This window comes from Neophocaena asiaeorientalis, unplaced genomic scaffold, assembly GCF_003031525.2.
Source record: "Neophocaena asiaeorientalis asiaeorientalis breed wild unplaced genomic scaffold, Neophocaena_asiaeorientalis_V1.1 scaffold40, whole genome shotgun sequence".
Classification (NCBI taxonomy): Eukaryota; Metazoa; Chordata; class Mammalia; order Artiodactyla; family Phocoenidae; genus Neophocaena; species Neophocaena asiaeorientalis.
This window is the reverse complement of record NW_020185335.1, coordinates 1,769,178-1,783,870: the sequence shown is the minus strand read 5'-3', so window position 1 is coordinate 1,783,870 and position 14,693 is coordinate 1,769,178. Positions and strand designations below refer to the sequence as shown.

At 42.6% G+C, this 14,693-nt stretch overlaps 1 protein-coding gene across 1 annotated transcript in view; it reads right to left on the bottom strand.

The window, feature by feature from the left end:
• PHLPP2 (PH domain and leucine rich repeat protein phosphatase 2) overlaps nt 1–14,693 on the bottom strand; it is a 64,452-nt gene that overhangs the window by 10,532 nt on the left and 39,227 nt on the right. The window contains exons 9-14 of the mRNA XM_024735666.1: nt 13,887–13,947; nt 10,123–10,218; nt 8,657–8,812; nt 6,144–6,344; nt 892–1,054; nt 550–680 (exon numbers count right to left, since the gene is read on the bottom strand). Coding sequence (XP_024591434.1) covers nt 550–680; nt 892–1,054; nt 6,144–6,344; nt 8,657–8,812; nt 10,123–10,218; nt 13,887–13,947 — 808 coding nt within the window. The remainder of the gene's footprint in view (nt 1–549; nt 681–891; nt 1,055–6,143; nt 6,345–8,656; nt 8,813–10,122; nt 10,219–13,886; nt 13,948–14,693) is intronic.

Here is a 14,693-nt window from a genome sequence, read left to right as displayed (position 1 = left end):
TACTATGAGAGTTTATCAAAGGGCTGGCAAGGGGGCGTGCCTCTGCTCGTTTCCCAGGTAACTGATGAGCCAACCTCCCTCTATAACTGGTAACCTCCCTCTCCCCCAGTAGTAAAGACACTACCATGTCCTGCCCACCAGATGCTGCACACGGTGGGGTGTTGCTCCGGGACCTTGCTTCAGACATGTAAGATCCTCCTACCCGTTAAAACATGATGTCTCTGTTGCTGACTCTGGGCTCTTTCTTTGGTCTCGAGGTTGGGCAAGTTCAGGGCTTGCAGGCCTGTGGGGTACAGCCCCACACCTGCCCTGTAAAGATACTGGGGTACAGCTGAGCAGTACCCACGATGTTGAGTTCGAATATCTATGGGCTGACTGCTGGACAGAACACTCATCGAAAACTGACTCAAAGAAGAGAACTGAGGGGCTTTATGATCTAATTCATTCTACTCCTTTCATGAACTGAGGTCTCCACAGTCCTTAAGAAGAACCACACAAGGCTGGTGGGAGTTACAGCACATGTGGATTCAACTTCTTAAGTCTTCGTACCTAAATGTGTCTAACGTCTTGTGTTCCAGAACCAGATTTGTATTTCCAGTTAGGTCCAGGTCTTGTAAAGTAGCAGGCAGAGACTCTGGAATCAGGATTTCGGTCAAGTCGTTGCAACTTAGGTCTACAAACTGAGAGGAAAACACAGAGATTAAGTTAATTCTTAACTCCCTAAGGGTCAATGTCCTACTATATCCTCAAAGGGAATTTAATTTCTTCTCAGAAGTCAATGAAATATACTGTGACCCCAAACCGCCACTTTCCTCTTCCTTAGGAGAAGAGAACTGTCTCAGTCACACCCCTCCCATCACCCCCAGACACCACTCCAGCGCACAGAAGTACCTGTATCTGAGGCAACTGCAGTATTTCTGGGAAAATGCTAATGTGGTTGGAGTGCGCCACCAGAGTGTGCAGCCTTTTGCAGTTTGCGATGGTCGTGGGGATGGTTTTAAGCTTGTTGCCACTTAGGTTCAGTTCCTCCAATTGCTCCAATTTATTTAGTTTGCTGTAAAGGAAACACCAAAATACCATACTGCACCCAAATGAGCAGCTGCCAGAGTACAGAGGTGACCGACCTGCTGCCCAATGACCAGCCAGAATGAAACAGCCACGAGGGTGAACAAACACTCTCGCCGAGCCTCAGCCGCATCTCCCTCCCTCTCAGTGCATTTCAAGGGCTGAACCCTCCTTGCGCTTCTACTGCAGCTGCTGGATCTTTAGGGCATGAACATTTTCCTATTATCTGACTTCTAGGAAGTGGCTGAATTGGCATCAGCCTAGGGTTGGTCGACCGTTACAGTACTTGCTTTGCCACTAACTAGTTGCAAAATACTGGGTAGATTAGTGTCAGCGGACATCAATAGCCTTGGCTATAACGTAAAGAAGTTGTACTAAATCATCACTAAGATTGTTTTTAGTTTTATTTATTTTTAATTTATTTTTTAAAATTAAATTTATTTATTTAATTCTCGGCTGCTCTGGGTCTTAGTTGCGGCACGCAGGATCTTTGTTGTGTTGCGCAGGCTCTTTGATGTCATGCACAGGCTCTTTGTTGTGGCGCGTGGGCATCTCTCTAGTTGTGGTGCGCAGGCTCCAGAGAGCATGGGCTCTGTAGTTTGTGGCACGCGGGCTCTCTAACTGAGGTGCGAGGGCTTAGCTGCCTCGAGGCATGTGGGATCCTAGTTCCCCGACCAGGGATTGAACCCGCGTCCCCTGCATTGGAAGGCGGATTCTTTAGCACTGGACCACCAGAGAATTCCCTCCTTTTAGTTTTAAATTTCTAGGGACTTCCTTGGTGGCACAGTGGTACAGAGTCCTCCTGCTAGTGCCGGGGACACGGGTTCAAGCCCTGGTCCGGGAAGATCCCACATGCCACAGAGCAACTAAGCCTGTGCGCCACAACTACTGAGCCTGCATACCACAACCACTGAAGCCCACATGCCTAGAACCCGTGCTCCGCAACAAGAGAAGCCACCGCAATGAGAAGCATGCACAGCGAAACGAAGAGTAGCCACCCGCTCGCCGCAGCTAGGGAAAACCCTTGCGCAGCAACAAAGACCCAACACGGCCAAAACTAAATAAATAAAATAAATTTTAAAAAAAATTCTACAGTTATTCATAACATAATCCACCTTCAGTAAACATTTTTCAAGTGCCTAGAATGCACACAGCGCTGTGCTAGGGACTGTGATGCAGGCGATTCACACTGTCCCTCCAGTAAGCAAAGTTTTCTACACAGTAAGCAAAACGTCTTAAGATGGCCTAACACCTTTATCAGATTATTACAAATTGCTCTGATTTCTCTTTATCTACCAATTTTAAACTGTAAAAATAATAAACTGTTGTAACATAGAAAGTTTAGCAAATAAAGAAAATAAATCAATGATAACACCATTTGGAAAAATTACTATTTTCATTTTGCTGAATTTCCTGCTAAATTTTTCATATGTAGATTTTACATGAAATTTATATCCTGCCCTTTTCATATATCATAAATATTGATAATTTTCATTGCTAGAAAATTGATAAATACTTTGTAATAATTAAGCTCAGTAAAATTGTTTTCTTTCTTATTACAATAGTAATACTCACTGAAAAAAATTGAAAAATAAAGATGAACATTAAAAAAAAAACCTTTTAATCCCACAACCAGATTTAATCTCTGACAACAATTTGGTGGAGAGTAGTCTTGGCCTTTTTAATGCATGAAACTCTATGTTTCGAATTAAAACATGATGCTTATCATATGTATTGTTTAATAACTTGCTTTTTTTTTTTTTACTTAATAATATATTTTTAAAATATTCCCATGTCCAAATTTCACGCTTTTCTCTTACACAATTCCATACTTGGATCCTTCTGACTTATAGATAGAAACGCAGAATCTCATTCAGTGTCTTACTGAGCACCCAGAACTGTGCTAGATTCTGAAAATAGTCCAAAGGAAACAGAAGACTTGGGATTGTGCCTGTGCAATTATAACATTGTTCAGGAGATAACTTGACAGGAGATTTATTATTATTCAGTACAGAACATACATTTTCTTTAAAATAATGCTCTAAATTCCATTCATTCATTCATTTATTCATTCATTTAGGCTCTGTTGGGTCTTTCGTTGCTGCGCGCGGGCTTTCTCTAGTTGTGGCGAGCAGGGGCTACTCTTCGTTGTGGTGCGCAGGCTTCTCATTGCGGTGGCTTCTCTTGCTGCGGAGCACGGGCTCTAGGTGCGCAGACTTCAGTAGTTGTGGCTCATGGGCTCGGTAGTTGTGGCGCATGGGCTCAGTTGCTCTGCAGCATGTGGGATCTTCCTGGACCAGGGCTCGAACCAGTGTCACCTGCACTGGCAGGCGGATTCTTAACCACTGCGCCACCAGGGAAGTCACCCATTTAGTTTTATCATCTGTATTCAGATTATTCTAATTTTGTGTAATCTCCTGTTGATCCTTGTCCTTGTTTCTAACTTCTTAGCTGCATATTCTTAGGTGTGTTTTAAGTTTTCTATCAGCCTGCTTTTGACCACTCCAACAGTAAGAGTGTGGTCAAATTAGGTGGAATTCATTAGTTTCAGAGTATTACATCTGGTATCTCCCAACAGCTTCATAAACTAATGTAACTTGTCAGTGGTGCGTCATTTGCACTTTATATGAACATATTTGAGGCCAACTGAATTAATCTGATAGGATTTCAAGAGATCTATCAAATCCTGAAATTAAGATTCTGTATTCACTTTAAAAGCCATTGTTCAGGGACTTTCCTGGTGGCCCAACGGTTAAGAATCCGCCTGCCAATGCAGGGGACACAGGTTCAAGCCCTCGTCCAAGAAGATCCCACATGCCCCGGAGCAACTAAGCCCATGTGCCACAACTACAGAGCCTGTGCCATAGAGCCCACGAGAAACAACTACTGAAGCCTGCACGCCTAGAGCCCATGCTCCACAACAAGGAGAAGCCACCACAGGGCTTCCCTGGTGGCGCAGTGGCTGAGAGTCCACCTGCCGATGCAGGGGACATGGGTTCGTGCCCCGGTCCAGGAAGATCCCACATGCCACAGAACGGCTAGGTGCATGAGCCATGGCCACTGAGCCTGCGTGTCCGGAGCCTCTGCTCCGCAACGGGAGAGGCCTCAACAGTGAGAGGCCCGTGTACTGCAAAAAAAAAAAAAGAGAAGCCACCACAATGAGAAGCCCATACACTGCAACAAAGAGTAGGCCCCGCTCACTACAACTAGAGAAAGCCCTCACACAGCAATGAAGACCCAATGCAGCCGGAAAAAAAAGAAAAAAAATTAATTAATAAAAGCCATTGTTCAAATTCTTTCAAGGAAGCAATCAATATCTCCAAATACCTCATTTTATAATCACAAAAATTACAATTCCTACGTTTTTCTACTTTAACACATTTCTAAGAAAATTTGTGAAACAAAATTAGAATAAAAATACAGTTTTCTTTTCATTCAAATTGTATCAAACATGATATAATTTTATATGAAATATATATATATAAAATTTCATTCAAATTATATCAAATGTCATTTCCCTATGTTCTTAGTTTTTGAAAACATGATTTTTAATGACTACCTTTATGGTATAAATGGATTTTTCTGGTGTCAAATTTTCTTTTTTTTAATAATTTGTTTGTTATTTTACAGTATGCGGGCCTCTCACTGCTGTGGCCTCTCCTGTTGCAGAGCACAGACTCCAGATGCGGAGGCTCAGCGGCCATGGCTCACGGGCCCAGCCGCTCTGCGGCATGTGGAATCCTTCCGGACGGGGGCACGAACCCGCATCCCCTGCATCGGCAGGCGGACTCTCAACCCCTGCGCCACCAGGGAAGCCCCTAATATTTTTTTTTTTTTTTTGCGGTACATGGGCCTCTCAGTGTTGGGGCCTCTCCCGTTGAGGAACACAGGCTCCGGACGCGCAGGCTCAGCCGCCATGGCTCACGGGCCTAGCCGTTCTGCGGCATGTGGGATCTTCCCGGACCGAGGCACGAACCCGTGTCCCCTGCATCGGCAGGCAGACTCTCAACCACTGCGCCACCAGGGAAGCCCCCCTAATATATTTTTTAAAAAATATTTATTTATTTGTCTGTGCTGGGTCTTAGTTGCGGCATGCGAAATCTTCGTTGCCGCGAGTGGGATCTGCAGTTGTGGCATGTGGGATCTTTTAGTTGTGGCATGCAAACTCTTAATTGTGCCATGTGGGATCTAGTTCCCTGACCAGGGATCGAACCCAGGCCTCCTGCATTGGGAGCATGGAGTCTTGGCCACTGGACCACCAGGGAAGTGCCTCTGGTGTCAAATTTTCTAAAAAAAAATTTTTTTAATCAAATGTATTTTGGAAGATACTTATTTCTCCACTGACACTGTTTAAAATTTTGACAAGGGATATATGTATATGTATAGCTAATTCACTTTGTTATAAAGCAGAAACTAACACACCATTGTAAAGCAATTATACTCCAATAAAGATGTAAAAAAAAAAAAACTTTGACAACACTAAATATCCCTCTTATGTCTTATAAATGTAGCCTGGCTAAATACTATTCATCTCTTCAGTGCAGCTACCCGTGCATATCTTTAACATCCTGCATTTATTACACTGCATTGCAACTGCCTATATACTTGTCTATTTCCCTAATTTGACTGCAAGTTCCTTGAGGACAGAGACTATAACTTAATCACCACTGTTTCCCTAGTACTTACATAGTACTTGACATACAGTAGGCATTCAACACATATAAAAATGAACAAATTAATGGACTCAACAGTATTTTATATATCAGTGCTGAAAGGAGAAAAGAAAGAATTATCTTCAGAATTTAATTTATTTCATAAGCCTGTACTTTCTAGGTTGAAAATTCTTAGTCCACTATTAAGTAAATAGAACTAAGAATTAAACATATTTTAACCACAATGTCTGTGGTTACTGACACTTAACAACAGGGTACAGATTTTCCCATTCAAGTAGTAGCATCACAGCGCCAGTAAGTCGGTCAACATAAAGCAAGAGTACCCAGTAAAATAGCTGTGATGTAGTCTGACAAATGCAGAATCATGTTATGTATCCGATACGATCAAAGTTCCCGTCTGCTTACCTTGCGGGAAAAGTCTGTAGCTGGTTGTTTGCAAGATGCAAGATTCGCAGGTGCGGGTGCCCCACCAGGACGGGCACACACTGATCTGTCAGGAGGTTGTTGGTCAGGTAGAGCAGCTGCAGTGCACTCAGACTCTCCTCCCCAGTGCAAGCAGAGGGCAGAGACTCCAGACTATTTGCAGATGCATTCAAGTATCTGAGACTGACAGAACACATGCAAATCATTTCCTTTATGGCTACTGGTTGCCTTCTTGTGTGGAAACCATCATGCCATCTCAGTATGTAACACTGCCTTTCCGTGCTCCCAAACTCATGACAACAGTAATTTCCTCCAGGTAGTGTTCTGACTGATCCTACCCAAACAAAATTCCTTCTACTCAACTCATGTAAGCCAAGTAGAGAGGGAAGAATGCAGGCTTAGTTGTGTTCCCGGGATTCTGTGGTGGTCTAATTCTAACCCAACTTCATGGTTTGCTGTCTGCACGGCCACCGAAACGATGTTGTTGAGTATCATGTGCACAAATATAAGAACTGTGAGGACACCCTTTAGAAAAATGTTTGTCTGAGTTTAATAGGATCATATTTATTTAGCCAATCCCCCTATAATCCCCTAATAATGGGCATATCGGCTGTTTCCAATTGTTTGCCATCATAGACATTATAATGAGCACCTTCGAGTCCTCACCCAATTATTTCTTTAGGCCATATTCCCAGAAGCAGAATATGTGGGGTCAAAGGCTACATATATCTTTAAGATTTTTATACATATACTGCCAAAGTGAGCCCCAGAAAGGCTATATCAAAGTATACTCCAGAAAGGCTATGCCACTAGAAGGACATACGATTGCATTTGCTCACACCTTTGTCAACACTGAGTATCATAATTCATTTTAATCTTCACCAATCTAAGAAGTAAAACATGGTATGATTTTAAAAATCTGCCTAGCATGGTGTTTGGTACATACAGAACATGCTCAGCAAAAGGCAGCTAATATTATTAAACTTCTGTGTTCTTAAGTCTTCTTCAAACTGTATGATCCACATTGTTAATTAGCTTTTAAGTTGTTGAGGGAACTGTGTGTCTGTTTGTGTCTTCATATATCCCAAAAGTGCTCCGTGCAGAGTTAGTGTTAAATATTATTGACAATTTGCTACAACTGCTAGGTAACTTCCTTACTAAAGATTCTAGAGCTGAAACTAATTTTATTCAGACTGTCATCAGAATGAAATGCACTGTAATGCATTACTAACAAATACTTATTAATTAACAAATGTTACTGCACTAAAACTTTCCAAAAAGAAAATTTCCCTCAAATGTTTTTTTAGAATTTCCAAAGATTTTATTTTTAGGAAACTCCACCCAAGCATATTACACATTAATAGATGTATTAACTGCCAGAGAACAAGCCAGACACTTGAGGGCTAAATGCTTTTTGTGTGCCTCCTGCCGCCCAGTTAAATTACCACTGTTTCTCTCTGCTTTCTCCACATCAGAACTGAAGAACAATACTGCCTTCTCCATATTGCAGAAAACTATAATTGAAAACGAATTTTCATTTAATGGTGACATATGTGTTAAATAAACCTGATTACAGGTATTAAAATAGGAAGACATACTATCTATTTGTTAATTTACAATGAGAAAATAAATAATACTTTTGGAACAACATAACTTTAAATGCACAGTTTTCAAAGTAGGGAGTAAAAAAGCCCTGCAAATAAAGAATATAACTTAGTGATAGCTTAGCAAAGCTAGAAGCAAAAACTTCAGTGGTATGCCCGTCTCTCCTAATGCAAAAGCTGAAAAGTACCCAAAGAGGCTGTATCAGAATGCTGAAACCTCTAACTGAAGATCAAAGAGGCTTTCTGAGATGAAAGCCTGAACCTTCCTAAGCTCTTTAAATCTGTTTACAACACTGTAACTTCCTAAGTACTTGATGGTTATTTCACCTTTTGAGTTGAAGATTCCTGCCTCATAAGGCAGTGTCATGGGGCTTCCCTGGTGGCGCAGTGGTTGAGAATCCGCCTGCCAATGCAGGGGACACGGGTTCGAGCCCTGGTCCGGGAAGATCCCACATGCCATGGAGCGACTAAACCCGTGTGCCATAACTACTGAGCCTGTGCTCTAGAGCCTGTGAGCCACAACTACTGAGCCCATGTGCCGCAAGTACTGAAGCCTGCGCGCCTAGAGCCTGTGCTCCACAACAAAAGAAGCCACTGCAGTGAGAAGCCCGTGCACTGCAACGAAGAGTAGTCCCCGCTCGCCACAACTAGAGAAAGACTGCATGCAGCAACGAAGACCCAACACAGCCAAAACTAAATAAATAAATTTATATTAAAAAAAAGACAGTGTCATATTTTATTCCATACAAATTGCAAGTAAGTCTTCACCCATAGCTGGATTATGAGATAAACACTCTGTAAAGATGGTTCCAAATGTTACTCCAATGACAAGTCCAGGCAATTTGCTTAGCCAATGATTCTGCTCTTCTAAATAAAATCTACAGTACTTACTTTAAGGCCTTAGAGAAGAGGGTATCTGGCAGCCTGGTGAGCAAGTTATGCTGAATATCCAACACCTCGAGAGGGATGTGCTCCACCAGTGCTGGAAGGTTCTGCACGTGATTGTGTCCCACCATTAGTTTTCTAAGACTCAAGCTACTAAGGATTCTAGGGGGATAGAGCATAAAGAAACAACAACAAAAAACGGACTTAAATCTCTCTTCCCAAGTCTTCCCTTGGCTCTTTAACTAAAATCAGTAAACTAACAGAATTGTGTTCTTCTAGACAGTATAATCACTGACAGGTGCCTGAGCCAAGAAAGCAGCCACAACCATATGTTTACCCACCACCCACCAGGAAGTCATTCAGGTCATTCTGGGAAAAGGTGAATTAATGAAAGCACACAGCCCAGAACACATCTAAACAAAAAAAGCAATTTGTGTAATAAATCAATTTAGATTTTAGGTCTAGACAGATAGCACCAAAAATTCAGTGAATTTATTATTATTAATATAATTGATTATAATAAGCAAATAACAAAATTTATTATAACAAACACTACTCCTTATTCAATTCTTAAAATGTGCCAGGACACTTAACTATTAGGTCCAGAAGGGTTAAGTGACTTTGATTTGCCAAAGATCTCACATCAAATGTAGTAAATGGTATAGTCAGGATTTGGATTAAAGTCTGACTCCAAAGCTGTGTTCATACCTACTATGCTACAAACCCTCTAATTTACTTTTAAAGACTCCACTAAGTAATAACCTCACATTTCACATCTTGGTACTTTTTAATATACCCCCCCACACCTCCCAACACCTTTATCTTTCCCCTCCACATACAGAAATCCTACCATCTTATAAAGGTCAATTCAAACAGGCATTCTCCATGGAGCATTCTCTAATTATCCAAAGTTCTGAATTTCTAAAACATTTTATTTATATAGTGTAGTGACCAAGGGTGAGGCTTTGGAGTAAGAATGACTACTCCATTCAAATGCCAGCTCCTATCACTTCCTAGTTAAGTGCAATGTTGGACAAATTACCTACCCACTCTAAGCCTTAGTTTCGTTATTTGTAAGAGGAGGATAACAGCACTTATAAAATAAGGTTGATACAGGATTAAATAAGATAATGAAAGTGAAGGTCTTAGAACATTGCCCAGTTCATAATAAATCATCCAATACAAATGTTCTATTATCACTATCATGTCACCGACCTATGCCAGCAACTCTTGTTACATTTTATCACAGTTATCTCTGCACAAGTCAACCCAACTATCTGTTTACTAAGTTCCTTGCAGGCCAAGACTATGCCTTAGGCGTTACTGTATTCCTTACGGCACTCACGCTGCCCTGCACTTAGCAGATACTCAATATTTACTGAACAAATGAATCTAAGTACCCTTGAAAGGCAACCCAAATATAGGAAAATTAATTAAATACACACATAATATATACGTTAACACATGCATACCTCACAGGAATCTCTGTCAGGAGATTATAGCTCACATCTAATATTTCTATCTTCTTTGCTTCACAGGCCCAGTCAGGGACACACTCAAGCAGGTTTCTGCAGAAAATAAATAATTAAAAGGCATCATTTAAGATAATGAGTGGAACTCATTCCATTTCACTAGTCTGTAATGTACCGTTAATGGTCCCCTGAGCTTCCTGAGGGCAGAAGCACTATCTCCAAGGCATCCCTGATGCACTGCCTGGAATACAGGAGGTGCTCAATGAATGTCACTGATAGAAATGTGGAGAGCGACAAGCACACATACATACCTGACACTGGATCAAGCGTGCTGCGGGCTCAATGAAGATACAAAAGCCTTCGGTATAGAAAAGCACATAGGTGGTGGGGTGGGATGGGATGGGGAGGAAAGCCTTAAAGGAAGAAGAGGCATTTTAAACAAATCTTCAAAGGTGAGTAGGATTTCCTCAAGTAATGATGCGGGGAGAAGAGAAGCGAATTCTGGGAAAAAATGAACCAAATGAATAAAAGTGAGGAAGTAAGGACAAAAGATAACTAGTGGGGGAAAAGTTCCGGATCATTTAGAATGTGAATTCAAGTATTTACTAGAGCACTGGGCAGATATTCAGTCACAGGAATTTATTTTCAGATGTTACTTAGCTTCCCCAAGCCTCAAAGTACCTACTGATCGATGGATCAATACGATGAGGCAGAATGAAATAAGTGCTGTAAGAGAAATGTAGATGCTGCTCTGACTGCTTAGTGAAGGAAGCACTTCAAGGCAAGCTCCCTAAGAAATACGACATCTGGGGCAGAATTTGAAGAATGCTGTACACACCAGAGGTGTGGTGGACATTCCAAGCAAGAGGTGACAACATGAGCTAGAGCACAGAGGCAAGAACAGAATAATAAGCAGTTTGGTGATGCTGGAACAGCCAATACGGAGCACAGAGTGGGAAGAAACAAGGCTAGAAATATCTGATCATGTCTAGGAGGTTGTGACTTTATCCTGCAGACGTAGGGGGATCACTGAAGGGTTGGTGAGCAGTTCTGCACTTTTAAGAGCTCACTCTCTGCATACACGGAGGTCTGGTTGAGGTGGTGATATTAGTAAAAGGAAGCGTAATCAGGAAGCTGTTATAACAAGAATTCCAGACAGGGAATGATGAGGGCCTCAATGAGTAGTAACACACCTGGAAGGGAGGGGAGGGGCGCCAGAAACATGTAGGAGACAAAAATCAAAATGACTTGGAGATGGATTAGACATGTGAGTGGAGCAGAGGGAAGAATCAAAAGTGATATTTAGGCTTTAGCCTAGATGACCAGAGAGGAAATCCTATCCAGAGAAAGGACTGATAAGCTCCAAATGAGGTTGGGAATCATGAATTTCAGTGGTGTCCATCTGGATCTGATTGTCTTATGATAATGCCAAAAGCCAAAACAGAAAACAAGATAAGTTAAAGTATGGGTGGAGAGGTGGATAATAAATTTAATTTTGCACATATTTGAGGTACTTGGAGAAGTACAGGTTGAAACATCTGTTATGAAATTGGACATACAGGTCTGAGGCTGAAGGAAGGAGGTCTGGACTGGTGATCTGGGTGATGCTGACATTGAAGTGTAGTGAAATCCTGGGAGTAAATGAGATCATGTCAAATGAGAAGTGCAGTGGGCCAAAGAGAGACCCTGGGATAACTGACCTTTAAAGGGCTAGCTAAGAAAGAGGAGTTAAGGAAGAGACAGAAGAAATGGTTAGAGCAGCATGAAAAAAAATCACAGTCTCAACCAGCCAAGGAAACAGCACATCTGAAGAAAAGAAAACAAGATGAGCAGTGTCAATACAGAAAAGTTCCACAAGAGGAGATCTAAAGCCAGTTGTGGTGGGGTGAACAAAGGGGAACAGGAAACTGAGCCAAGAAATGCAGATAATTCTTGAGAAATTTGGACAAAAAGGGATGAGAGGGGTAAGGGAACAGACAATAACTAGAGGGGTTGCAAGATAAAGGGAACATTTTTTGTTTGTTAAGACAGGAGCTATGAGTGTGCGTAGAGACCAAGGAAAAGAAAAACACCAGGGCTTCCCTGGTGGCTCAGTGGTTGAGAGTCCGCCTGCCGATGCAGGGGACACGGGTTCGTGCCCTGGTCCGGGAAGATCCCACATGCCGCGGAGCGGCTGGGCCCATGAGCCATGGCCGCTGATTCTGCGCGTCCGGAGCCTGTGCTCCGCAACAGGAGAGGCCACGGCAGTGAGAGGCCCGCGTACCGCAAAAAAAAAAAGAAAAAGAAAAACACCGAACACGCGTGAGAGGAGGAGGAGGAGGAGGATGACTAACAGAGCAAGGTCCAGAGCAGTGGGAGTGCACGGGATCAAAGGCACAGATGGCTGGACTGGCCTTGAACAGAGGAAAGAAGCAGAGAACGGATATGAATCTACATGAATTTACGCAAAGGGGTAGGAAGCTGAGAGAGATCACCCATGATGACCTCTATTTTCCCAGTCAAGTGGGAAACTGAGCCCTGGAGCCAAGGAGATGAGGGGCAGTGGGGCTGAGAGAAGCCAAGCAATTTGGAACAGATGTCAGGACACTCGAAGGAGCTGACGGCAGAAGAGACTCCAGATGAGGCTGGAAACTAAATACATGATCTTCTTCAGTAATGATCAAGCTCAGTGGGGAAGGTCAATCTTAGTCTTGATCCATGTTGGGGTTTTGATGGGAAGATATGACAGAAAGAAATGGATGGAAGGGAATCTAGAACAATAGCTTAATAATAATGATGATAAAGTAACAACAACAAAAAGAAACCTGGCTATCACAGCTAATATTTCTTGAGAGACTCATTTTATGCCAGGCACTATGCTACATATTTTGCGTTTACTGTCTCCTTTAATCTTTTTTTTTTTTTTTGCGGTACGCGGGCCTCTCACTGTTGTGGTCTCTCCCGTTGCAGAGCAAAGGCTCCGGACGCACAGACTCAGCGGCCATGGCTCACGGGCCCAGCCGCTCCACGGCATGTGGGATCTTCCTGGACCAGGGCACGAACCCCTGTCCCCTGCATCGGCAGGCGGACTCTCAACCACTGCGCCACCAGGGGAGCCCTCCTTTAATCTTTATGAAAACCCTGAGCATATAGGACTCTGTCCACGGCCCCTTGTACCTGCTCCTAGCACTCTATACTCACAGCACTTATGATGCTGCCCTCTTACTGCTTATCTGATGGTCAAACTCTCCACTAGACTGTAAAACTCAGCCAGTGACTCCTGAATGCCTAACACAGTATTAAAAATGAATGAAGGAAAGAAAGCAAACTTCATTTACATTTGTTCTTGACCACCAACAGAAGAAATAAAATCCTGAATATAATTAATATCTCTCTGAAAATCAGATTAACATGGGTCACAAGAGTATCAAAAAAATAAGAGAACAACGTTTTAAGTCACTAAAAACCAAGAATTATCTGACTCCAATTGGAAAAAGAAAATCACTGCCATGGAGGGGAAAGAGATCTTTGTTTACAACTCATGCTAAATCCACAAACTTTAACAACGAGTAATTCAGAGGCACCTTCCTGTTTCAAGAGGACCTTACTTTATCTAAATAGCATGGCCATTAAACTTATTCCTTCACTCAACCTTTGCTCTTCTCCTGGTTATCCAAATATTTCAATGTATTAGCATTTCTTGTACCTCAAAACTGTCAAAGTGCCCACAGACATCTCTTAAATACAGGAATCAAGCAAGCACCACCCTCATGAGACACACTCACCGGCAGAGTTCTAGAGAAGTGAGCAGACTGGGTACTGGATAGACATTCACTGCTGTCAGCCCTAATCAGAAAACAGATTGGTGTTAGTGACGTTCTCCAAAGAAGAATGTAACTGAGAGTAAACAAGGGGGAAAGCTAATGAAAATTGATGTCACCTACTGACATGAACTAAAGATGAAAACCAGTGGGTATCGCAAAGCACCGAGCTGATCTCCCTGTGCTACACTGCTGCTTCCCACTAGCTACTTTTAATTAATTAATTAATTAATTTTTGGCTGTGTTCGTTCTTCGTTGCTGCATTCAGGCTTTCTCTGGTTGTGGTGAGCGGGGGCTACTCTTCATTGTGGTGTGTGGGCTTCTTATTGAGGTGGCTTCTCTTGTTGCAGAGCACAGGCTCTAGGTGCACGGGCTTCAGTAGTTGTGGCACGTGGGCTCAGTAGTTGTGGCTCGTGGGCTGTAGAGTGCAGGCTCAGTAGTTGTGGCACACGGGCATAGTTGCTCCGCAGCATGTGGAATCTTCTCGGACCAGGGCTCGAACCCATGTCCCCTTCATTGGCAGGTGGATTCTTAACCACTGGGCCACCAGGGAAGCCCATTCCACTAGCTACTTTACATTCGGTAGTGTATATATGTTGATGCTACTCTCACTTCGTCCCAGCTCAAGAGAGAAGGGATCTGGGGACGTGTGTATGCATGTGGCTGATTCACTTTGGTGTACAACAGAAACTAACACAGTATTGTGAAGCAATTATACTCCACTAAAGATCTATTAAAATTAAAAAAAAAAAAAAACAGGGGCTTCCCTGG